This window comes from Accipiter gentilis, chromosome 26 (genome assembly GCF_929443795.1).
Source record: "Accipiter gentilis chromosome 26, bAccGen1.1, whole genome shotgun sequence".
NCBI lineage: Eukaryota > Metazoa > Chordata > Aves > Accipitriformes > Accipitridae > Astur > Astur gentilis.
Window position 1 is genome coordinate 1,778,987 of NC_064905.1, and position 23,372 is coordinate 1,802,358.

The 23,372-nt window shown below is 60.0% G+C and overlaps 1 protein-coding gene across 4 annotated transcripts; it reads right to left on the bottom strand.

The window, feature by feature from the left end:
- Positions 1–157: 157 nt before the first annotated feature.
- On the bottom strand, positions 158–22,155 carry ARAP3 (ArfGAP with RhoGAP domain, ankyrin repeat and PH domain 3). Of its 4 annotated transcripts, XM_049829764.1 has the most exons (35): positions 21,946–22,155; positions 18,935–20,059; positions 18,214–18,275; positions 17,820–17,893; positions 17,505–17,575; positions 12,750–13,019; positions 12,433–12,502; positions 11,503–11,623; positions 11,095–11,282; positions 10,107–10,213; positions 9,801–10,000; positions 9,564–9,649; positions 9,209–9,391; positions 8,804–8,966; positions 8,348–8,479; positions 8,121–8,274; positions 7,859–7,961; positions 7,423–7,621; positions 7,271–7,334; positions 6,806–6,969; positions 6,437–6,649; positions 6,169–6,274; positions 5,479–5,626; positions 5,217–5,285; positions 4,848–4,922; positions 4,612–4,726; positions 4,323–4,451; positions 3,994–4,127; positions 3,754–3,836; positions 3,490–3,525; positions 2,651–2,714; positions 2,405–2,542; positions 2,033–2,071; positions 1,248–1,322; positions 158–824 (listed from the first exon to the last, which is right to left on the bottom strand). In XM_049829764.1, exons 2-35 carry the CDS (start codon positions 20,017–20,019, stop codon positions 756–758), a joined length of 4,989 nt encoding a protein of 1,662 aa, XP_049685721.1. In that variant the 5' UTR covers positions 20,020–20,059; positions 21,946–22,155; the 3' UTR covers positions 158–755. The 4 variants fall into 4 exon arrangements, with proteins under 4 accessions (XP_049685721.1, XP_049685720.1, XP_049685718.1 ...); XM_049829763.1 differs by having other exon boundaries at positions 158–1,322; positions 18,214–18,272; XM_049829761.1 differs by having other exon boundaries at positions 158–1,322.
- Positions 22,156–23,372: the final 1,217 nt, after the last annotated feature.

Here is a 23,372-nt window from a genome sequence, read left to right on the forward strand (position 1 = left end):
TCCTCTGATGCCACTGGCACTGTCCCCATCCCATGGGTCCCTCGGCTGGGTACCTGGCTCTGGCACCCCCATCTTCCCACCTGCCAGACCCTGGCATCCCTCACCACTCCTCCTGCAGTGACCAAACCCTCCAGAGTACAAATAAACCTTTATTTCTCCTTGCTGGTGGAAGGAACAGGTATAAATACCCCAGCTGAGCAGGAGCCGTCCTCCATCGCCAGGACTACGTGCTGGGCACACACAGCCAGCCCTGCTTCTGTTGACCCCCACCCAAAATATGCCATGGTAGATGCAAGAAGGGAAATGGGGGATGGCTTGGGAGTCCTGACCCTGCCCCACGGACCCAGTGTTGTAGAGGGGACATCATGCTGTGTTCCCCCATGCTGTCAGGCACTGCATGCCCCCCTGCCTGACACCGTGCCATGCTGCCGAAATGTGCAGGCACCATATTTCTGCTTTTATTTTCCCTGTTACTTGCTTCCCTCGGTGCTGGGCCCGATGACAGACGTGCCACCCATGAGCAAGAGCACATGTGGTAACATCCCCAGCCCTCCCAAGAGGGAGTACCACAGATCAGCATCCTGGTTCCCACTAGTCCCCTGGTCCTCACCAGTCCCTGCTTCCAGCCCACCTCCAGGGTCAGGAGGAGGAGGAAGGTGTGGACTCCATGATGTGGGAGCATGGGGTATCCATTGTCACTGCCGCTGGGCACGACTTGACCCCCAGGTTGGTGGCCACCCCTTCGGCATGGCAGGTCACGTCACTGGCTGGCCTGGCTCCGGTGGCTGGCCTTCGTTCTTCCTGAGGATGACGCTGCTGAGCTCCTGGATGAGTTTGTTGTTGATAGGTGAGGGAGACTGCATGTTCCTCTTCTTGGAGATCTCCAGGGAAGTCTCCATACTGGGACTGCTCCCTGGTGTGGTTGCCTGCTCCCAGTCCCCAGCCAGTGCCAGGGAAGGCTCCATGTTCCTCTCCAGAGAGGCCGTTTTGGTGGGTCTGAGCCCCTGGACTGGAGCTCTGTCGCTCTCCAGGTTCAAACCCCTTTCAAGGGACAGGGCTTTGGTGACGGGGAGACCCGCCACCCTCTGGGCTGGGCTGGCGGGCAACGAGGAGCGCAGCGCCGTGGCCGGGGGCTGCTCAGGGAACGGAGCTGGCTTCTTGGACCTGTCCACAGGGGGCACGGCCGACAGGTCTGCCAGCAGCCCCTGCCCCAGCTCCAGCGTGGCCAGTTCAGGGAAGTTGCCCACCTCCTCATAGACAGGATCGGCGTCCACTTCCTTCTCCTGCTGCTCCTCCAGGGAGTCCTGGTGCATCTTCATGGGCTGGGGGAGGGCGGGTGGTCAGGGTGAGGGGCACTGTCCGCACCGCTCAGCTACACCCCTTCATCCCCCCTCACCTTGCCCTCCCTGCACTCGGGCGCTGCCCAGGGACCCTTGCCCCCTCGCTGTGGGGCTGATCCCTGCAGGGGACCCACCCTCCATTGCATCTTTTGTCTCAGGCACCGTTGCCCTTTCTTCCCCCATCACTGATGGAGGGTGAGCATTTTGGTGCCTGCTGAGGCATGGTTCATGCCGCCAGACTGTGGCACCAGCCCAGCATTCCTTGGCAGAGGTGGTCTGGGGTGGGGAGGGCAGATAGGTGCCCATGCAGAGTACAAAGCCAGGTGAGGTGAGGTCCAGCCAGGTGGCCCCTGCAGAAATAACCTGACGGCGAGGAGGACCCAGAACTATTTCCTTGCATTTCTTATGTCGATCCCCTCTGGGCAATGCGTGCCCAATGGGAGAGGGTCTGGAAACTGGGCTAGACTGTTGTGGTCTTGCTTGCACACACCAGGACCATGGAGGGACCCCCATCCCTGGGTGTGGGACACCCAGAGCAATGGGCACTCCCTCCTCTGCCACACAGCATTGGCAAGATGGCCTGGGCATGTCTCCTAGTGCAGGTGGGACGCTGCAGGTGAACCTTTGCTGCCGTAGCCAGGAGGCACGGTGCAAAGCCAGCAACAGATGTGCTCCACGATATGGGTACTTACAAAGAACATGGACAAAGTCCTTCGCGTGTGCAGGCGGCGCTAGAAACAGAGGAGACGGGCAGAGATAAGCACATGACAGTGCGGAGCAGGGTCACAGATGCCTCGGCAGGTAGAGGACGGGTAGTGGGGCGCAGCACCCCATGTGCCCTCACAGGGCCCTGCATGCACGGAAAGCTGCCACGGACACGAGCACAGCATGCAGCATGCAAACACACCGTCGAGCACAGGGACACACACCCAAAGCATCCATTGGTGCTAGGCAGCATGCACCCACGTCCAGGGCCCAGGGGTGGGTGCATGGTCTCAGGGCAGGTGCATGGACCTGGGTGGGTGCAGGAGCACCCGTGGGCAGGGGTAGCTGTGGGGCTTTACCAGGGTCTGGTTGGCGGAGAGCATGGTGGTGTCAGTGCTGTCCCCGTGCAGGGGCACCAGCGGCATGGTGCCGAACTTCTGCTTGGCGAGGTCTGAGGAGGAGCGCCGGCGCATGATCACAGGGCGCAGGTCATCATGCTGTGCACAAGGACAGGGCAGGGAGGGGGGGGTCATGCTGAGCTGCCCTGCCAGCCCCCTCCTGTCCCAGCCCAGCCCAGCCGGGTGGCGTGGCCAGCCTGCACCCACCTGAGCCTTGAGGATGCTAGTGGTCCAGTCCCACAGCTCAGCCTGTCCCGAGCACACCAGGTACCTGCAGAGAAGTCAGCTGAGAAGCTGCCAGGGAGCAGTGGGGCCCATATCCTCTTGTCACCTTGCCTGTGAGCCTGGGGCTGTCAGTCACAACTACACCCAGAGAGTGTAACTGAAACTCTCTGCATGCCCACATTGCTGCTTCAGGGCAAGGCAAGAGTTCGTTGGGTACCCACGAGGCACCTTGGCTCAGCTGCCCTTGTTGTCCTTAGAAGAACATCTCAGCCCCATGTTGGGGGCAGGTGACGTGCTCAGCAGCTGCCCCAGCATTGGCAGCATCAGGAAAATGGGGACAGGATCAGCAGGATACATGGGTGTGCCTGGCCACCCAGTGGTGCCAGGGAGGCTGGGGCAGGGAGCCCAGCTCAGTACAGGGTAGAGAAACACCTGGTGTTGAGTGTGTGGGGACACAGAGCAGTGTTCATGAAGGCTGGCAAGCAGCACAGCCATGCAGGTAACACAGACACCTGGACAGGGTGGGCAGGTCCCTCTGGAGCCTGGTGCTGTGTGCTTGGAAGGCACATCTCCCAGGCGTGCTGGTGCAGATGGAGAGGTAGGAAGGGTGAGTGGTATGGAGATGGATTGACCCCAGCCCCTACCTTGTGTCAGGGAGCATGTGGCCCCACCACTCTGTCCCTCAAGCGCCCTTACCAGGCACCAGCTCTGCCCTGACCCCCAGGACCCTGTAACACTTCCTCTGGCTGTCTCACCCCCACTAAAACTGGGGACAGATCTCAACATCCCCCCACCCCAGGATAGCAGGGGCAGATACTCACAGCTGCTGCTTGTCCAGGGTCAGTGTGAAACCCCACCTAGTGAAAAGAAGAGACAGGCTGTGGGGCAGCACTGCCAAGCTCAGACACAGCCCAAGGTCTGCGGGCAGTGGGGCAGGGAGCTGAGCTCGCCCCACAGGCCCAGGCTTGTCATGGTTTTGGGTCCTGGTGGGGCTTGGCGTGCCCCCAGTGGCTGTATTTATGTGCTGGGTGCAGGGACTGAGGGATGTATGCCTCATGGCCATAACCAGGGAAGGTCCCACTTACTGGGCTGGTGGCTTCAGCTTCTTCCTAATGCCCATGTAAACCTTGGCTGCATCCAGGGGCCACTCCCGCTCTGGCTTGGCACTCTGGGGAAGGAGATCCATTGGGTCAGCCCAGCTTGGTGCCAGCCTCCCTGCCAGGAGGACAGTCACCACCATGCCGCCATTGTCCCTAGGCTCCCCCTCCCTGCCTCTTTTCCTGCCCTTGGGATGCAGGTCCCTCCCTGCAGCATCCCCTTTGTACCCTCTTTTCCTTGAGCAGCAGCAGTCTCCGGTCCCGGATGACGAAGTAGCGCTCCTGAAACTTGTTCCCCAGCAGCTTGGGGGGTTCCTCACGGCATTTCAGCAGCCCACACTTGGGGGTCTCACGCTTGATGCCTGCCCAGTGTGGGGAGATGGGGGTCAGGGGGACTGGGAGCATGTGAGGGGGTATTGCAGGGCGATCCCACTGTGGGTCTCAGGGATGTGCCCCTGATGGCTGCAGGGTGGTGGCCAGGGCAAGGGGAAGACCAGGCAGAGCTGTCCCCCTCTGGGGACACACCTAGGGGCTGGGACCCTTTGTGATTGCCTTACCTGTGAAGAGACAACTCCCCTCGCCAATGGGGACCTTCCTCACCAGCAGGTATGCAGCGCTGGGCTCTGGGAGCTTGCACCACTGCAAAGCTTGCTCCAGCACCTTCTCCTTGGGGTGCAGGGGCCGCTCTGGGGAGGCAGGGACATTTTCACCGCTGTGTCCCCTTGCCTGTGCCAGTCCCAGTTCCTCCCGCCATTGCTAGCAAGCCACCCCCCAGTACTCCACACCTCCTCCTCACCAGTCCAGCCATGCTAAAAGCATCCCCCATGCCATTCCCACCATACTCACCCAGCTCCCCGTTCTCCAGGGCCTCAAAGGTCAGCCAGATGTCCAGGCTGGCCGCCACGTTGCGCATCTCCAGCACCTGGTTGGTGAGCTCCTCTGCTGTCATTGTGGGGGACACCTGGGGCCAGACACATGGGGAGCTGCAGTGGGTGGTGGCAGGATGGGTCCCAGGGACAGGCTGCATCAGGAGCCTGCATCCCTCTTCGCTTCCTCCAGCACAGCCTTTCTTTTGGACTCACCTTCAGGGTGACACAGCAGTCGGGCAGCTTCTGCTCCAGGTACACCTCGATGATGAGGTCCCCTGCCTGTGAGAGCTGGGGGAAGAGTAAGTGGCATTGGTGCCATGCTGGCATGGGTGCTGTGTGCATCCCCTCTCCCCAGGGGCTGGCAATGGTGTCCCAGGCAGCTGGGGCTGCTTGTCCCCTGGGCAAGAGCCTCAAGGTGATGCGTGAAGGGGAGACAAGTGGGGGAAGGTCCTTCCCCAGATATCTGGTGTAGGACAGTGGGGACCCAGGTTGGGCAGCTGGAAGTGCCCCCATCCTCCAGGCAGTCCCACCAGCCTGGGGGTCCCTGACATGATGGGGGCTGGCAAGCAACATCCCTAGTACCTGGGTGTCCTTCCAGGTAGTGATCAGACTGTTCTCCAGATCCATCTGGGATACCTGGTCCTCGTCAATCTGCAGGAGGAAGGGTGCACAGGGTGAGAAGGGAGACACATGGAGTCAATGTGGAGTTCGGTACGGCTTGAGGACACATGGCCAGGATGGAGGGATGCAGGGGGAGGCAGAGGTGGGCAGTATGGGTGGATACAAGGGGAGATGGACAGACCCAGCATGGAGGGGTCTGGCAAGGCCCCTGCAGGGAGCTTACGTTGAAGATGCTGACATAGTTGTCAATGAGGTCTTCCATCACCTTGACCTCATGCTCCCCTTTGCCATCAGTCTGGAAAAGGCTGGGTGCAAAGAGCAGTGACAGGTTTTTGGTGCTCATCTGGTTGAGGTCCGCACATTTCTGCACCCTGGGACAAGGAGGATAGAGGTGAGGGGCTGGTTCCACTCTGGATGGGGTTTCAGCCCCAGCCACCCTCCTCTGCCTCATACAACCTCTCCTGAAAAATAGCCCGGTTTTCCCCAGCTCCACAGCAGTGGGAACTTCAAGCTGGCCAGTTCCTGTTTTGGGGACTTCCAGCTGCTATCAAACCAGACAACAGCCCCACCTCATACTCTGATTCAGGGATGGGAATTTGGTTTTTTCCCTCTTTTTTGGGCACTGGGTGATGTTTACATCCTACAGGGGTTGTCCCCTACTTCCAAACCTCCCGTCACTCCCCCTTGCTGCAGGATGACTTTGGGAACATTTGAGATATCCCAGAGTAGCATGCCCCAGCACACCCCAGCACCAGCTGGGAGGCTGGTGGGGCAGGGCACAGGCACTGGGCTCTTTCTGGCTCGCAGGGATGGGAGCCAGCATTCCCTGGGCAGCAGGGAGACCCCATGCTGCTGGCTGGCTTTGAGGACCCCAGCTGGACAAGGGGACCTTGCAGGGAGGTGGCTGACTGACCGGTAGAGGTGCCCGATGAGCGCAGCCAGGGTCTTGTGGTTGAGGCGAGGCAGGCGATGAATGAGGTCCTTGTACCGCTCCAGGCGCTGGGGTTTTGAGGAGATTTCTGGAGGGAGGAAAACAAGTCATGGACCATTGCTGAATCCAACAGATACAGAGCTGACATGGGACCAGGGCTGGCCCCAGGACCCTGACCCGAGGGTCACTGGCCCCAGGGGTCCCTGGCAGGCAGCCCAGCGTGGGAGCAAGGGTCAGCTGAAGGAGGTACCTGCAGCCTCCTTCCACTGTGGGTGCAGCTCCAGGGTGAAGACAGGGTCTTCCAGCTCACGGAAGAACCTCTTCAGCACATCAGTGACGTCCTCGATGAAATTGTCATTGATGCGCAGCTTGACATTGCGGGCATCCCGCCGAAACTCCTCCATCAGTACCTTGATCCGGGACTTGGCTCCATTCTTGCGGTAAATCCCCTCATGCCGCAACCCTGGGGCAGGTACATGGGGTCACGGGGGCCCAATCCTGCCCAGAGAATCCTCAACGAGGTTGGTGCCCTAAGAGCAGTGCCTCCTGCCTGGACCTGTTGGCCATCCCATGTGTGTCAGAGGATGCTCTGGCTGTGCCGCCACTGCACTGGGCTCACCGTACTGCGTGATGAAGGCGATGCAGCTGTCCACGATGATGGGGATGTCCCCCCGGCTCAGCTGCTGGTCCCGCAGCGCGTTACCCCGGCCCCCTGCCGATGCTTGGATGTCGGTGTACCATGCTGCCGAGTCCGCCCGTGACAAGCCCTGGAGGTAAAATGTCCTGAGAACAACAAGGGCAGAAAAGAGGGAATAAAGGTTGCTGGCGGGTACAGGTTATCCCCTTCTGCCCATAAGCACAGCCTGGCTCTGGGACAGGCACAGTCAAGCTGACATACTACCCTGGTAAGAGACCCAAGGCTGGGGTGATGTCTATAAGCTCCTTGGCCACAGCCCTGCTGTCCCAGTAGCATCCCTACCGTGGGTTTAGGATCAGCACCAACCCATGCATGAGTGTCTTTGCCCCAGGCAGCCTGCTGAGGTTGCTTTGTTTGTTCCCCATCGTTCCTGTGACCAGGACTCACCTCCCCATCTCCACCAGGATCAGTAGCTCCTTCTTCTCTGGGGTATCCATGGGGGGAACCACACCTGCATTGGGGTGAGAAGTAGAGGGGTCAGAGCCACGCATGGCCACCCACCACATGGTGTCTGTCCCTGGCTGCAGCATGGCACTCACTGAGCTCCTGCAGCCGCCGGAGGTTGATGCTGTCCTCAGCCCCGTCATCCTCGGTGGGGCAGATGAAGAGGTGGGCTTTCTGCAGGATGAAGAAGGCCTGCTGCCACCGCTCAGGGTTGAGCATGCACTTGTAGCGCAGCTGGCCCACACGCTGGAACTCGTAGCCCAGCAGGCAGTGACAGCTCACGGGTGTGAACCACTGTGGGACAGAGCAAGAGATGAGCTGGCTAAAGACAGGGCTCAGCCCCCGAGCGCAGACCCCCACGAAGATGGCAGCAGGTCAGCGGGGAGGATGGGAACCCCTGCAAAGGGAAGGATGGTGCTTGCCATAGAGGATGAAGAGCATGGGGAGCTGGGAGGAATCATGATGGGGAAGCAGGGACAGAGTCCAGGGACCCACCAGAGGCATGGGGTGCCAGTGCTGGGGCTGGCTCACCTTGCCAATAGCGCTGGCCCAGGCTTGCAGCGTCTCAGGCCCATCAGTTCCCAGCTGGTGCACTTTTTCCCCGGTGAGGAAGAGCTCAAGGGTGAAGCGAAATCTGAAGAAGATGACCCAGCCCATCAGGGCAGCCCCCTACCCCGAACCTGCACCCAGAACTAGACCAGACCATTGTACCAAGCAGGGAACAGTGCCTGTCCCTGCTCTCTGCATGCCCACAGGCTCTCTGGGCATGTGGTGGGGGCACAGCTTGGGGTACCTTTCAGTGGGGCCAGGGCTGGTGAGTGCCTGGGCTCTGTTCACACCCAGGGAGATGAGGTCCGTGCTCTCAATGTGGCCCAGGGGCTCAGTGCATTTCTCTGACTCGAAGAAGAGCAGGGCTCTCTCCAGGGAGCACCATGTGCGCTGGAAGTCTGCGGGACAGGGAGGTCAGCGGCACCGGGGTGGGCACCCCACTGGCTGCCCTTCCACACTCCCCACACTTACCCTCTTTGCTCTTCTTGGCACCTGGGAGCTTGTGGGGGGCTGTGGCCCGGTACAGATACCCGCTGTGTGTCACTGGCTGCGTGATCTCATTGTAGACACCCTCCGGACCCAGCTCCTGTGTGCGGGTGCTCCCTGTGGGAAGCAGTGCTGAGAGTGGGGTGGCAGCAGGCACCCACCAAAGTGTGGGTACTGGAGGGGCAGGGAGACCCCACTCATGCAGGTGTAGGCAAGGAGGTGTGCCAGGCATGGGGTTCCCTGAAAAGGGATTCCAGAGGAACGCCCTGCCTTTCCCCATCCCAAAAGAGGGGAGTAGTGGGGCAGGCAGATCCCCCAGGGAGCCACAGCACCTGATGCCTTGGCTGTCCCCAGCCTTGGGGCGTGCTGTGGGGCGCAAGGGCAGTGGCAAGGAGGAGGCCTCCCCATCACAGCCAGATGGGGCTCAAGGGTCCTTGTTACCTGAATGGTTCCTGGGCCTTTTGCTTTCTGGTCGCCACCAAGGGTCGGCCCCTGGGGCCACCTCGCAGGCAGCAGGGTCAGCTGTCAGCCCAGCCTCCGAGGACGAGAAGAACTGCAGGATGGTCTTGAGCAGGGCTGGTCCTGCCACCGCAGTGCACAGTGCCTGGGATGATACAGGTGCCTGTAGGGATCACGTCCCAGCTCACGGAGACCCCCAGCCTGCTGCCAGGGGTGCTCGAAGGCAGCCAAAGCAGAGCACAGCCTCCTACCTGAGCCCCCAGAAGTGCCTGGCACAAGGGTGCAGGTGCACGCAGCCAAGCAGGAGGTGTTGGCATCTCAGACACAGAGCTCTGGGATGGTTTCCAGCACCCCAGCACCCTGTCTGCACCCTGAGGTGGTCCCTACCTGGAGCACGTCCTCCTGAGTGGGGTAATGGGGATGGGGCAGGCGGTACCGTCCCTCTCGGTACTTGCGGGAGATGAAGTCCCGTCTCTGCTCGGCACTGGCATCTGGGTAGAGAGCTTCAGTGGTAGGGAGGTGAGCTGCCCAAAACCGATTGGCTCGATCATTTCCCAGCACAATGAAGAGCTGCAGGAGAGTCCCATGATCATGGCAAGCACCAGGGTCAGCTGGGAGGAGCAGGATGCCCCGTGTCCCTGCATCCTGGGGGATACTGTGGGACTGCTGCCCTGTCCAGAGAAGCAGCCTGGCCCCTGAGCATGCCATGTGTGTCCCAGCACCCCATCCTGAGTGCCTCTACCTGTACAATTTCATTGGACCAGACACTGGTGTCAAGCTTCAGACTTTGCACCTTGGAGATGTTGGAGCCCAGGCTGCGATGCTGCCCTGCGGGGAGCAGGAGAGTGAGCACCCCTTGATTCTGCCAGGGCAACTGGTACCCAAGTTGTACTTATACCCCAGCCAGCACCCTGCCTGCCCACCAGGCCCAGCCCACACCTGCTGGGACCCCCATGTGCCCCCAGGGAGATATACTGGCCTGCACACTGCTTGCAGATGACCACGCACAGGTTGATGGATGCCCAGTCAGGACTTTGAGCCCAGCAGTCCGCACAGTATTTGTTGGCTTTGTTGGACCAGATCTTCTCTGCCACCTCGTAGTCATAAAGCATCTCAGCTATGGCCTCCTGCAGGGCCTCCATCCACTCCCGCTTCTCCCGCTCTGACTCCGCCACAAAGCTATGAGCACCAGCACAGCCAAAACTCAGGGGCCTGGAGCAACCAGCACCTGGGTCCAGCACCTGGCTGCTCCCCCCACCTCATTCCATCTGGATGCCTGGGATACCTGAATATTTTGAAGGGGGTAATGAGCTCGAAGCTGCGGTTCTTGGCTTCGCGGATGGTGGAGCCACGCATCTCAATCAAGCAGATGCCAATGCCCATTTTAAAGAACTGCAATTCAGAGTGACACTGGTGTTGGTTCTACAGCACTGTGGCCATGGCGGACACACCACCCCAGACATGCCCATGATACTAGGGCTGGAGCTAGGGAGCTGTGTCCAGCACTCCCAGCATCCCACCCCTGCTTTGCCTGGACAAGCCAGACCTGGTACCCTGCCACATCTCTCAGCCATCTCGTGGGCTGACATAAAGCATCCTGCAAATACATTATGCCTTAAAATGAAAAGCAAGTTCTGCTCACAGCCCCTGAAACTTGACCATTCAAGTAAGTCCCTGTATTTTGGGGATTTGAGTCCCCACTGAGACAGGCACACTCATAAAGCAAATATCAACTTCAGCAAAAACCACAGAGGCTTGATGCTGCTTAGTGTACACTAGGCAAACTGGAAACAAGGTGACTGGAAAAAACCCAGACGTGCTGAGAAAATTCAGCAGGTAGGATGTGGGGAGTTCCGTGGGCAGCAGGCAGGGTGGAACAGGCCAGCAGAGACCTCCTGCCTCCTGTGGGGCAAGCGCATGCTGCAGCAGGTATTCATGGTCATTGATCCACCTGTCCTGTGATGGATTGGGATGCTTTGGTGCGACTAAGACCTAAGTGCCTGGCAGAGATGAAGATAATTTGGTGATAGCAAGGAGATTGGGAGGGGTGTCCACTTCTGGTACCTGCTGCATCTCCAAGCCCAGGGTCCCACTACTGCTGCCCTGTGCAGGATCTCCAGCTTTCTGCTCTGCCATTCCCTTTCTCCCGCCCGTCCTTTTCCTCTCTGCTCTCCCTTTGGCACAGGCCCTGGCTAAGCTCCCCCATCGCTCTCATCCCTTCCACCATTGGCACAGCCCTCTGTGCCAGCGGGGTGTCTGGTCCAGCCACAAACCTGCTCGCTCTTGTACAGCCACATCTCGGGCAGGCTCAGGGCTGCGAACACCTTGGACTTCTGACCCTTCAGCTCCAGGATGCCTGACTTCTGGCAGTGAGCAGTGTTGGTGGGCCGGGGCCGGGAGCCCACCAGGCGTTGGTCCATCACCTTCTTCTGCAGTGTGGAGCACCACTCATTCCTCTGGGCTGGGAATCAGGCATGAGGGACCAGGTCTGAGCCCTTCCCAACAGGCCTGGCATGGAGCAGAGCACCCAGCAGGCATGGCAGGGGAGAGGTCCCCTCGCTCATCATGGCTGGATATTTTGGGGATGGGGTGAGAGCTGCCTCCGGGATGCTCTGACTGGAGGAGGGAGGCAGGGACAGTTCCTTGGAGACTGGCAGGCCCTGGCCCGGGTCTTCGCTTACCCTCATTCTCGGCACGGAAGACAAAGATCCGGTGGCTGGTGAAGACCTGGAACTTGTTGTCCTTGGTGGAGCGAGCCATCTCAATCACGGACAACGGGATCACCCCCTTGGGGTAGGGCTCCTGGAATGACCCCCAGGCAAGGTTACCTTCCTTTACCCTTCCTGCAGGGCATCTCCATAACCCAGCTACCCCAGCACCTGCCTTGCCAGGCATGCTAGTGACATAACCATATGGGTGGCAGGGATGCCTGCAAGCTCCTGCAATAGTGGCTGCTCCAGGGCCATGCATGGTACCTGTTTCTGCATGGGTGCCACTGACATGGGGTCAGCCCAGCTGGCTGTGCTGCAGGACTGGGGCAGCAGTGCCTGTCACCCCAGGTGGCACGGCAGCCACCAGCACCCTGCAGCAGGCCTAATGGGGCCATGCAGAGCCCCTGCAGGAGGACGTGGGACAGGAAAGTGTTGTTGTCTCGTCCCATACACCTAACCTACAGTGCCAGTGCCCACAACGAGAAAAGTTCCTCCAATGCAGCACATCTTCCACATCCCCCAGATGCTCGGCTGGGTGCTCCCTCTTAGCACAGCCTGAGGGGCATCAGGAGCTGAGCAGGAGCTGAGGATTCAGGTTGGGAATCCCCCCTTTGCAGTCTGCCCCAGGGCTTGTGAGCCAGCAGGACCCCCCTCGCCTGCTCCCTGTTGACACAGGGACCCTTGCTACCCTGGGCTTCCTATGGCGTAAGGCTGTGTTCAGAGCCTCCCAGGCACAGGGGCCATGGCTGCTCCACCCTGGCGATGGTAAAGCAGTGCTGGCTCCTTACAGAAGGACAAGGGGAGGCAAAGGGGATATGGCAGCTCATGTGGTGTCAAGGCACCCTGCTTAAGTGGCACAATGGAGCCTCCCCACCCTGCCCGCATCCTGCCCCTTCGTACTTTCTCACTGCTGAAGTACATCAGGTTCTTCCCGTCGAAACGGACGTAGCGCCTCTGGAAGACATAGTTCCTATTGGGATGACAGAAAAACTTGCTGTTGGGAAGGGGACGATCCCCCTGAGGACCCCACATCTGCTCACAGACACCCCCCCCCCCTTCCCCCAAGCGTGGCTGCACAGCTGGGGCATCCAAGAGAGTCCTCCTTCTGTGGGGGAGGTCCTGCTGCTCCAAGCAGCATGGTGACCAGTATGCCCATATCACTAGTCTTACCCAAGGGGGCTTTACCTGTGAGGACTGTCCCATGGGTGGGCACGTACCCTTGTGGGGAGAGCTTGTCCAGCCAGCCACTGAGCATGGTGGGTCGGGGCTCAGAGAGTGACGTGAAGCTGGCGTAAGGGGAGATGGTGAGGTCGTCCAGGACCTCATCTGGGTAGAGATGGGCTGGCAGGCTGAACGATGTGCCTTCAGCCCGTGGTGCTTCCACGGTAGAGTACCCCTCTGTGTCATTCTGAACAATGCGGTTGATGAGCCGGGACCGGGTCTCCTCATCCTCGCTCCTTCCCTCGCTGCTGCACTCGCTGCTTGTCCTGTGAGAAATGGGGCTGTGAGGGAGCCCAGCTGCGGCAGCACAGCTGCTCACTGTGCAGGGTCCTGGTCAATGCTGTCCCATCTGGGGATGTCTCAGACTGCTCTTGGCCCCATCCTGAGCTCCTCAGGGCACCCAGTGATGTAGGTGTTTGCATCTCCATGAGCAGGGTGGGACAAGGGCTCTGCGCTCATGAGCCCCATGGACACCAACAGCCCAAGGCTCAGCCAGTCCTACACAATGGCAAGGCTGTGGCTAGCTGGAGAAATGGGCTTTCCCACCTTGGGTAATACCACACAGGCCACCACACATCTTCAAACCCTTGGCATCACCTCCTTCCTCTCTTCATTCCTCCACAGGCAGGAAACTGAAGCCAGGCAGCTCCTCAGTCCTGCATCCTGCTCTACACCCATACCAGCTACCTCCTCACCAGGGGTCTCAGCCTGCCCTCTCCCTCTACACCTCCGGTGTTCATGGCACCAGGAAGGTCCTTCTGGCACAACACCCTCCTGCCAGCTCTTACGTCCAGCCAAAGTGTTTTGCAAAGGGATCGGGATAGACAGATGGGCCAGTGGATCTCCTGCATCCATCTCCTTTTCTTGGGTAGCCATGCTAAAATCCTCAGCCAGGCCTGGTGAGACTCTCCAGCCGTAACAATAAAAGGAAATTATAAAAATAAACAGCTAAGCCTGCCCCTTCCCCTCAGCCCTCAGCCAGACGCTTTTCTCTCCCCGAAAAGGAAATGTGCTGGAAAATGTCTGACGGTCCCAGGAGCTCACAAGGGAGCAGCCCAGGTGCAGTGGTGACAGGCAGGAAGAGGGTCATGGCAGCCAGGACACCTCAGCACCAGCACAAGAACACCTGTGCCACTGGGTGACTTGTGGCATCCAGTGCCAGGATGAAGAAAAGGCTCCAAGAAAGGCAACAAAGATGGTTCAAGCCTATCACAGCTTCTGTCTGTGGAGCACCTGAACAAGCTGTGGATCTCCAGTGGGGAAAGGGTGAGTGATGGGGGCAGGTTTCTGAAGTCATGAGCAGCAAGAGGAGGGCAGAAAGGCATCTCCTGGCCACCACTGCTTCAGTCACAGGAGCTGGGTGACATCAGATAAAGCCAGCAGAAGCAAGGTGCAGAACCACATGGGAAAGGATCGGCTGACCTGTGGGACTCCTCACCATGGGATGTTGTAGGAGAAATTTATGGAGGAGAAACCCACTGGGGGTTACTGAATATGAGAAACCACCTCCAGCACAAGTCCATGTGCTAGAAATGCTTTTGGAGCAGGAGAATGATTGCAAACAACTCCCCTCACTATAAATGCTCCAAATACCCAGTTTTGAGCACTGCCTCATCGTAGGAGCCAAGGCAGTGCATGCACCTGTGCTTTGACCCTGGACAGGCACCTTATGAGGCCATTGGACATCAGATATCCCTGAACCATGTGGGACAGAAGCAAGACATGAAATCTGCCTGGGAGGATGTTGGGCTGCAGCCACCCAGGCTAGGGGTCGGCTCCAGGGAAGTGGGATGGTGTGTGGGGCTGAGGAGGTGGGTGGAGAGGGAAAATGGCCTGTTTGGCTTCAGTGTCTGCAAGAAAGACAAGAAATGGCCATGGGTGCCTTGGAGGCTCAGAGCACAGTGAAAATTGCTGTATAATTAGTATAACAGAGCCTTGGCAGGGCTATTCATCTGGCTGGATTCACAGCCTGGTGTCCAGCTTCTTCAGGAGGGACTGGTCAGGGAGCAGGGTGGTTGAAGGACTCAGCATGTCACAGATGAACATCAACCTTGTGTGCCAGAGCCAACTGGAAGACAGACCCGCTGAATGGGCAAGAGAAAAAGGGGGAAAGTTCCATGATAGCCCCTTCCTGAGCCATGATTTACAGTCACTGAAATCATAAAGAGCTGGAGGACAAGCAGCAACTAGCAGGGATGAGCAAAGCCCATGGCCCAGCTGGAGTAGGGTGTCTCAGCAGCCCAGGAGCACACCAAGATGCAGGCCAAGTCCCAGTTCTGCCCTTGTGGACAGGGTTGGTGGAGGAAGCCTCCAAGAAACAAGTCTGCAAAGGCCAAGTCATCTCCCTTTTCAGTTGATGTCAGGCAGTGAAGGCAACTAATCTTAGGGCCAAATGAGTCCCCAGGGCAAGGAGAGGGTGTTTCCAGGTCAGCTGAGCCTGGAGGGTGATGTCTGAGGTGCACCGAGTTGGAGCAGTCTCAGCCTGTCAGTGCTTATGTGGGAGAGCTGGTGGAAGATGGAGGATGGGTGATGGAAGAAAGGGATCTGCTGGTGGTGAGGGGACCAAGGAGCTGCTGATGGATCTGGTCACTTCAGCTGAGGGTCATGGGCCAGACAATCAACCTGTGAGTGGGCACCTGAAGGTAGGTAGGGAGATAAGGAATAAGCTGTCAAGGACACACTATTCCCAGTGTTTCTTTTCCCGCATGGAAGATGCCTTGAGGTGTGGGGAGAAGCAGACTGGGTAGGTATCTGCCTGAGGATCATCTCATCGTGGATCTCAATGCAGACCAGGGCAGGGTTCACCATCCTCACCATGATGCCTGACGACTCACTGTCTGACCCAGTCCCCCGAGCTACATGGGGTAACATGGGCACTGCTATGCCACCATCTCTCTCCTGCTGAGACTGATGCCTGAAGTGGGGCAGATGCTGTCCTCTGCACCAGCATTTCAGGCAGCTGAGCATCACCAGCTTGGATGACAGTGCTCAGCGTCAGAACGGGCAAATCCTACCTTACACTCCAGGCACTGCTGGATCTTCAGAGACCCAGCTCCCAGTTTTAAGGGGAACTTTGCATTCCTCTTCCTCTTTGCTCAGGATATCTCATTTCTGGCCAAGGTGGCTCTACCCATTTCTAACACTGACACTCACTGCCCAGACCTCAAGCCAGAGAGCAGCATGGTCCGTGTGAAACTCCCCCAGAACAGAGCGAGAGGAGTTATCTCAGGTAGGAGGAAGATATTGTGCCAAAGAGGCGGGAGGGCCTCTCTGAAGTTTGGGAGTGGGAAATATTTCCCATAATGAGTGGGTTGGTGGGCTGAAGGAGATGCTCGCGTTGTCCCAGTGACCAGGTGCCAGTCAGCAGGAAGAGTAACTAGCTGAACTGGAGAAACACCAGTGTTGAAGAGGAGGATCGGGAGGTCCCACAGAAGCAGCAGCTGGGGCTGGGGCTGGCTAGCAGTGGCTCAGCAGCCGAGCAGAAGCCCATAGCTCTGCTCCAGGGGGAACATGGTCGGACTGGTGGTGCTAGTCTGGGGAGGAAAGCTTTGGAGCAGCTGCCCAATGGTGTCCATGAGCACAATGCAAAAAGTCCTCAGAGGCTTTTCTGTCTCTTGTTCAACTCCCCACACCCCAACCACCTTAGTGCTCAGGCTGGGAGAAAAAAACTGTGAACCACTGCCTCTGACATGCTGCTGACAGTCGCATCCTGTCTCTTTTCAGCAAGACCAGGCTGCAAAGTCCTTGGTGGGTCCAGGGCTGCAAGTGCCTGGCCGATGCCTTTGGGATGCTCTGAATCCCAGCTCCCTGGAAGCCGCTGGATGGAGACTTTGACCCACAGGCCAGCATCAAGCCCCGCTCTGAACTGCTCGTTCAGAGGCTCCACAGCAGATTTCAGTATTTTTGTTTACAAAACTCCTGTTCCCAGGTATTTGCAGTTCCCTGCCCATGGCCCATGTTGGCTCTCATCTGGCTGCAATGTCTGGCTGTGACGCTGGATCAGGCCACACTGCAGTGACTCACACCCAGAACAGGAGATGGGCTGGACCCACCAACACTGGGGCCAGAAAGGCAGGGGCATGGGGACGCACTGGCCAGCAAGGCCACGGGCAGAGCTGAAGGACACAGAGCTGCAGCTTGCCTCCTCCTCTCTAAGCAACACAGGAAAAGGAACCCTCCCCATCCGAAATGGGAAGAGCAGCTTTCCTTCCTCTTTCTGAGATGCTATCAGGAGTTATGGAAAGTACATTTCAAAAGCATTTTAAAGGTGCTCCTCACAATCTCACTGTCCACCACAGTGTGACAGATCAGCAAATGCTAATCTGATGATGCTGGAGCCTTTGGAGGTCGCACATCCCTTTATCTGGAGCCCAGAGCCATCCCATTTCTGAGCAATCCCTGTCTGCCGTGGTGTTTCCCTGTTCCCAGTGGCCGAATACTGGCTCCGCTCAGAGTCCAGGTGCCCAGTGCCACTGGCACTGCCCCAGCTGCCCACCGAGAGCATCTGTTGGCAAGCATTGCCCCCCACGCCCCAGCCATCCTCCAGCACGGCTCCTTCTCATCTCTGAGCCCATTGGCTCTTCTTGAGATTGCTGACCTGATCCCAGGTGTTCCTGATAGGCTCTACATTGGGGGAAAAGCCTCCACCACCTCTCAGTTTGTCCCCAGGGGTGTCCCCTGTCCCCATGGCGTGCAAAGCCCAGACCCCAAGCCCAGCCAACCCCCTGCAGCCTGGAGGAGGTGATGCCTACCTGCATGCTTCTCGCTCCAGGTCCAGCTCAGACACTGCCTCGTAGCTCTGATCGGAGGAGATGCCAACACCCTGGGAGGAGAGATTGGTCACATCTCCTCTCCTCTCCTCTGTGCCTTCTCCCATCCCAGACCTCCTCAACATGCCTGGCCCATGGCACGGGGTCTCAGCCTGTGTCTCCCACCCCAGCAGTGATGCTCAGCCAGGCACTGCCCAGCACCACGGTGTCACCAGATGCAGCTCCCTACTTTGCAGCCACTGGTGGGATGCAGAGCAATGGCAGGGGACAGCCACCATCCCCACAGTTTCCTCTCACCTTCTGCTCCCGGGATGGGGCTACATGTCCAAAGATGGTCTCGCTGTAGGGGCTGATGGGCTGGTCGCTGACCTCTGTGGGCAGAGACATGGGAGGGAGAGGCAGTCAGCAGTGCCTGCTGTGGAGCAGTGACCAGCCAGGACTGCCAACCCTGGAGGGAGACCCCCCCACTGAGCCCACCACAGCACACCCCAACATCCAGGGCATCTGGCATAACAGAGATGCCAGCCTGAATACATGTGGTGCTGGGCCCTGTGTTGACCCACGGACACCCTGGTCCCTGTGTGGGGCAGGACCTGGGGGAAAGGCAGGGTGGGTGGGTGTCCTCCTCACCCCCCTTCCTTGGGGACACTGGGAGTTCCCCACTGTGCACCGGTGCCCTGGGGGCTCTCACCTGCCTTGCCGGTGGGTCTCTGCGGGATGGGGGGCAGGCCCCCACCAGGCCAGCCGGGACTGCTGGAAAACAGGAGAGGGGTTACTGTGGCTGTGGCCAGGATGGGGTGGGAGCCTTCAGGGTTTTTCCACCTTGTTTTCCTGTCTAGCTTACAGGGGCTGGAGGCTGTGCCTGACTGCGGCTGAGCCCGGCTTTGTCCCCTGGGATGTGCAGCATCCCCTCCCTGCTCCCAGCTCCCTCTTTGCTCCCTTCTCCTCCCCACCCTGGGACCTGCTGGGCTGCGTCTCCTGGGACTGCTGGGTATTACCCATCCCAGCTCACCACCCTCTAACATCTCCGACTTTGCTCCCAGTAGGAGCCAGCCCCAGAGCCGTCACTCAGCCACCCCCTCACCATGCTGGGGAGCCCTAGCCCTGCTGCCTGGGGGGGGGGGGGGGGCAAAGGAGGGGCAGCAGCTTCTTCCCCCAATGAGAAGGACCCACCCGGGGGCCCAGGGCCACCCTGTCAGCAAAGAGGGATCCCAGCTGCCCTGCAGGACCGCTCCATGCAGAGCCTGGGGAAGGCACGGGGAGGGTAGTGAAAGGGGCTTTGTCAGCACCCAGAGGCAGGCAGGGCCAGGCTGGGGATGGGGTCCCGGGGGTGGGGCGCTCTCTGGATCCTCGGGTCTGGCTGCTCTGCACCTTCCCTCTGCTCCCTGGGGTGAGGGAAAGCATCTGCTTACTCAGGCTTGTCGTCCGGCTGGGTCAGCTCTTGCAGGGACAGAACCGGGGGCTGAGCGACACCCTGACCCTGGGGACCATCCGCCCCTCCTGAGTCCTCAGTGGGTGCTGACGGGGGCTCGAGTCCTTCATAGATGACGTTGGACACCATCTCCAGCCTGCCCTGCCCTGAGCCCAGCTGCGAGGCTGCCCTGGGGCACGGTGAGGGATCTCTCCTGGTTGGGGCAGCTGCAGCAGGCAGGGGAGGGCTGGACACGGGGTGACCCTCTGGCACGCTGCCCGGGCTGGGCTTAGCTGCCGGGACCCTGTGGCTGTGCCGTGGTGGGATGGATGGGGCAGACGGGGGGGATTTCTCCGATGCCTCCAGGGTTTGTCCATGATCCGGAGCTGGGGGGAGTCGTGTCTCCTCCCGAGCGCTCTCCCGCGCTCGCAGCCTGGATGCTCCCATGCCCATGGCTACGGCTGCCCCTGGGCCAGCCGGCAATGCTGGTGTGGGCTCCGGGCTATCCAAATCCGTGGAGCTCTCCCCTGGCACAAATCCCTCCAGTACCACAAAGGCAGCAGGCTCCTTGTCGCTACCTGGGCTGTGTGCTGGCACCGTGGCACGTGCTGGTGGCACGGGCGGTAAGCTCTGCTCTGGCTTTGAGCGAGGGAAAACTGTCCTCGGCTTGGGAACTGGCTTCAGGAGGGGAGAAGCAGGGTCCTTCTCTAGAGGCGATGCCTGGGCAGGCGTAGCAATGTGCTGTTGTGTCCCAAAGGCATCAGTAGACCCTCCCAGCTCTGCTTTCATGGCATCCTTGCCTGCCTGGGAGGCATCCAGGACCTCGGTGGCTCGGAAATGGGCATCTCCTGCTGCGGGTCCCCCCTGGAATTGACTGAGCATCCGTGTCTGCTGCGCCAAGTTCAGGATCCTTTTGCGATGCCCGGTGGCGGTGATGCCGATCTGCTGCAGGTGGTTGCCATCCAGCAAGGCGGCGTCTCTGGCCACATGGTACCCATGCTGCTTGAAGACATCCCGGTACCTCTCCAAGTGAATGGTGGCCAGCCAGTCTGCAATATCAGAGTCAGGACCGCACAAGGAGCTCATGGCCCTGGGGTGCCTCTGCAACGGATGCTCAGCCCATCATCTGCGGAAGGAGAGAAAGGAGGTAAGAAGGCAGCATGAAGGCAGGAGTTCAGCTGCTGTGAAGGGCACAGACCCCGTGGGTGGGAGCGCGGGATGGTCCTGAAGGTCCCCCCACCTCGCTGCTCTCCCTGGAGTTGCTCACCTCCCAGCTCAAGAAGCCAGCATCCTGTTGTTCCTCAGCTCCAAGCCTCTCCGCCCCTCCCCGGAGCTGCCGGATCCTGGCCCCGCTTTGTTGGCGAGACTGTGACCCGAGCTCAGACAGGAACAGAGTGGCTGGGGGCTCACAGGGGAGCAAGTGGTCCAGCAGATGCCGGCCGCTGGGGCATCCTGGGCTCTGCCGCGTGTGGGGCTGGGAAGGAGGAGGACAAGAGCTGGTGCAGCCGGCAGGGGTGTCCGGGTGGAGGGGGCTGCCCGAGGCAGATAACGGGGGAGCAGCTGGGCCCCTCCCAGGGGATGAGCTCCTGTGCCGGCCAGCTCGGGGAGGGCTCTGCGGCCGGAAGGGCCAGACCATAATCTCTCTCTCTCACTGCTGGCGAGGGCATGGGAGAGGTCAGCATGACTCACGGGCAGGCAGAGGGGGGATAGCCTCCCACCCACCCCCAGCCAGAACGGGCCCCTGCGCACCCCGCCGCCAGCACCCACAGCTCGATACAGAGGGGCACAGCCCAGGGCTTGTGCTCAGCACTGTGCCCCCCCCCACCAGGTCCTGCTCCGCCAGGGACCTTCAACACCAAATTATTTGCTGGCACGGCCCCGGGACAGAGCTGCGGGCTCTCTGCAGAGCGCTGAGGGCCTTTTTCCCATGAATCATGCTGCTCCACACTAAACCATCTGTGCTGACTGTGCTGCCACTGGGTCTTTTTCCAGTTCCTCCATTTCCCTCTATTGTTCGGCGCAGGCTTCCTTCCTGCTGCCTGCACTCTCCCACGCATCCCCTGCCCCCCTCCCGCAGGAGCCGCGTCCTGGCCCATGGAGGGACAGCCGGGCCAGGCTCCATGCTGCGCAAGCCCCCGCGCCCCTGCGCAGGCATCTGCCTGCTCCCCACCGCTGCCTGCACAGGCAAGGGTTTGCATGAGTGGCATGGGGAAGTGCGGGCAAGCTGGTGTGCGGTGGAGGCAGTGGTGTCCCTGGGAGCACGTGGAGGGGGAAGATGCTGTCAGTAAGCACGCACAGACAGCAGAGACCTCTGCTCACACTCGTGGGTGTGGGGTGTGCGTGGGGTGTGATCCTGACCCCGTATGTGTGTGGGCGGGGGGCTTCCCATGGGACGAGCGGCTGCGCACCAGCGTGCGTTGAGGAGGGACGGTCATGGCACAAGCTGGCCAAGAAGCTGGGGGAGCAGGGTGCGGGGAGCAGGGCATGGGGATGTTGCAGCCGGAAGGCTGTGGGTTGATGTAGGACCTACAGAAAGGGCTGGGCATGGGGGGGTGTAGAGGGTGATGTCCCATACAGGTGTGGGCTGGGTGCCTCTGCCACAGGAGGCACCCAGCAGCCCAGCAGCCTGGTGCTGAAATGGGGCAATTTCCTCCTTTCTTGTGCCTGTATCGGCCCGAAGGATCTGCGGCCAGCTTTGCCTGCTGCCTGTCCTGCCTGGGGCTTCAGCAGGCAGCCTCCTGCAGGGACCTGGCTGCCGAGACCTCCCTGTGCCCAGGCAGCGGGCAGCGGGGCTGTGCCGGGTACTGGGCTGTGGTGTGGCACTTTGGGGCAGTCTGGCTGTGCCCGCGGGCAGTGATGCTTCACAGGGAGGTGGACACCGTCCCTGTCCCTGCAAACCCATGTGGACTAGCTGGTGCAGTGGGCTGGAAGTGGGCATGGACTATCCCCATCCTGGCCCTTTCCCCAAGTCTGTCCCATCCCTCCCCTGCCACCCTTGGGGTTCTCCCTCACCTCTTGCCCCGCAGCGTGGTCCGCAGCCTCCCAGGGCTGGGTCTGGCAGAGCAGCACGGTGGCAGTGACGCTGCAGGCTCCACGGCTGACCCGCTCTGGGCTCCAGGGTGATGCCAAGGTGTCCCCGCTGGGCACAGGACTTAGCCTGCAGGCACGGACAGGCAGCCCTGCAGGAACTGCTGCGGGTACAGGCAGGCTTCGCAGCACCCAGCCCACGCCTCCCACTGCCGGTCCCTCCTCCGGGCCAACCCTCTGGTCCCCATGCCTGTTCCACCCTCCCATCCTGCTCCTTCCCAGACATGACCCTGCCCCATGCTTGGCTCCTGGCCTGGCTGCTCTGTGTTCTGCCCCTTGGCCAGGCTCTGCCCTCCTTCAGGGGCTGCCTCCCACCCTCCCTGCTCATCCCCTCATGCTCCTTCTCTCACCTCCCCAGCAAGGGTCCTGCTCCCCACCACGAGCCCTCATTCATGCATTGCCATGGGGGCACCAGGCTTTCCTGTGATTCACCCCCTGAGGCTGCACTGCCGAGGGAGATCTTTGAAGTCTGAGGATGCATTTGGCTTTAACTGCTGTTTCTGCCTCTGGCTGCAGGCAGGAGGGGATATTCACTATATCCACCATGTCCTGGGACTGTGCAGGGTGCAGGTGCTGGGAAGGTGCTGCCAAATTGGAGAAAACAGGCTATAAAGTTCATGCTGATGAGGGGAATGTTGGCAACAGAACCCCCCTGCCCTGTGCTGCTGGGGATGCAGCACCCCATCCCACTGCCGGTGCCCCATGATGAGTGGGATGTGGAGTGAGCCAAGGGGCAGGGTGGCAGAGGGAACTGGGGTGGCAGGGGGACATCAGTGGGGGGTTCTCTTCTGCAAGGAGCCTGTGCTTTCACCACCGGCCAACCCGGCTGCCTTTAATGCAACACTTTTTGCAAGAGACCCAGTGGGGCTGGCAGTCAGCCCGGCTCTGCTGTTACCCAACCTTGCACACAGAGGATGTCTGAGGCTGATATCTCACAACACCCTTCAGCCCTTCTCCATTCCTGATGGCAAAGCCGATAACGGCTCCTTGCCCTGTGAGGGTCCAGTTTCCTAGGGACCCCCTTGCTCCTACTGAGCCTGGTCCTTCCCTGCCCCAGTGATGCTCCCAAAAGCCATGGCAGGGGGCTGGGAGCGGCGGGAGCTCCTGGTGTGGGAGGGTCACTCCATACAAGTCTCTGTGCCTGCAGGTAGGTGTGGAAAGGCAGTTTCTACTTATCACAGGCTCGCTCCTACAAAGCAGAAGCAGAAATCAGCACGAGCCTGGCATGGCTTTTGCCTTCCTCCCCCTTCCATGCCAACTGCTGTGATGGGGGGTGATGACTCTTCGGGGCTGGGGACAGCATGGGTGGCCCCATGGACCACCCTGTGGATGGGATGTGGAGACAGGGTACA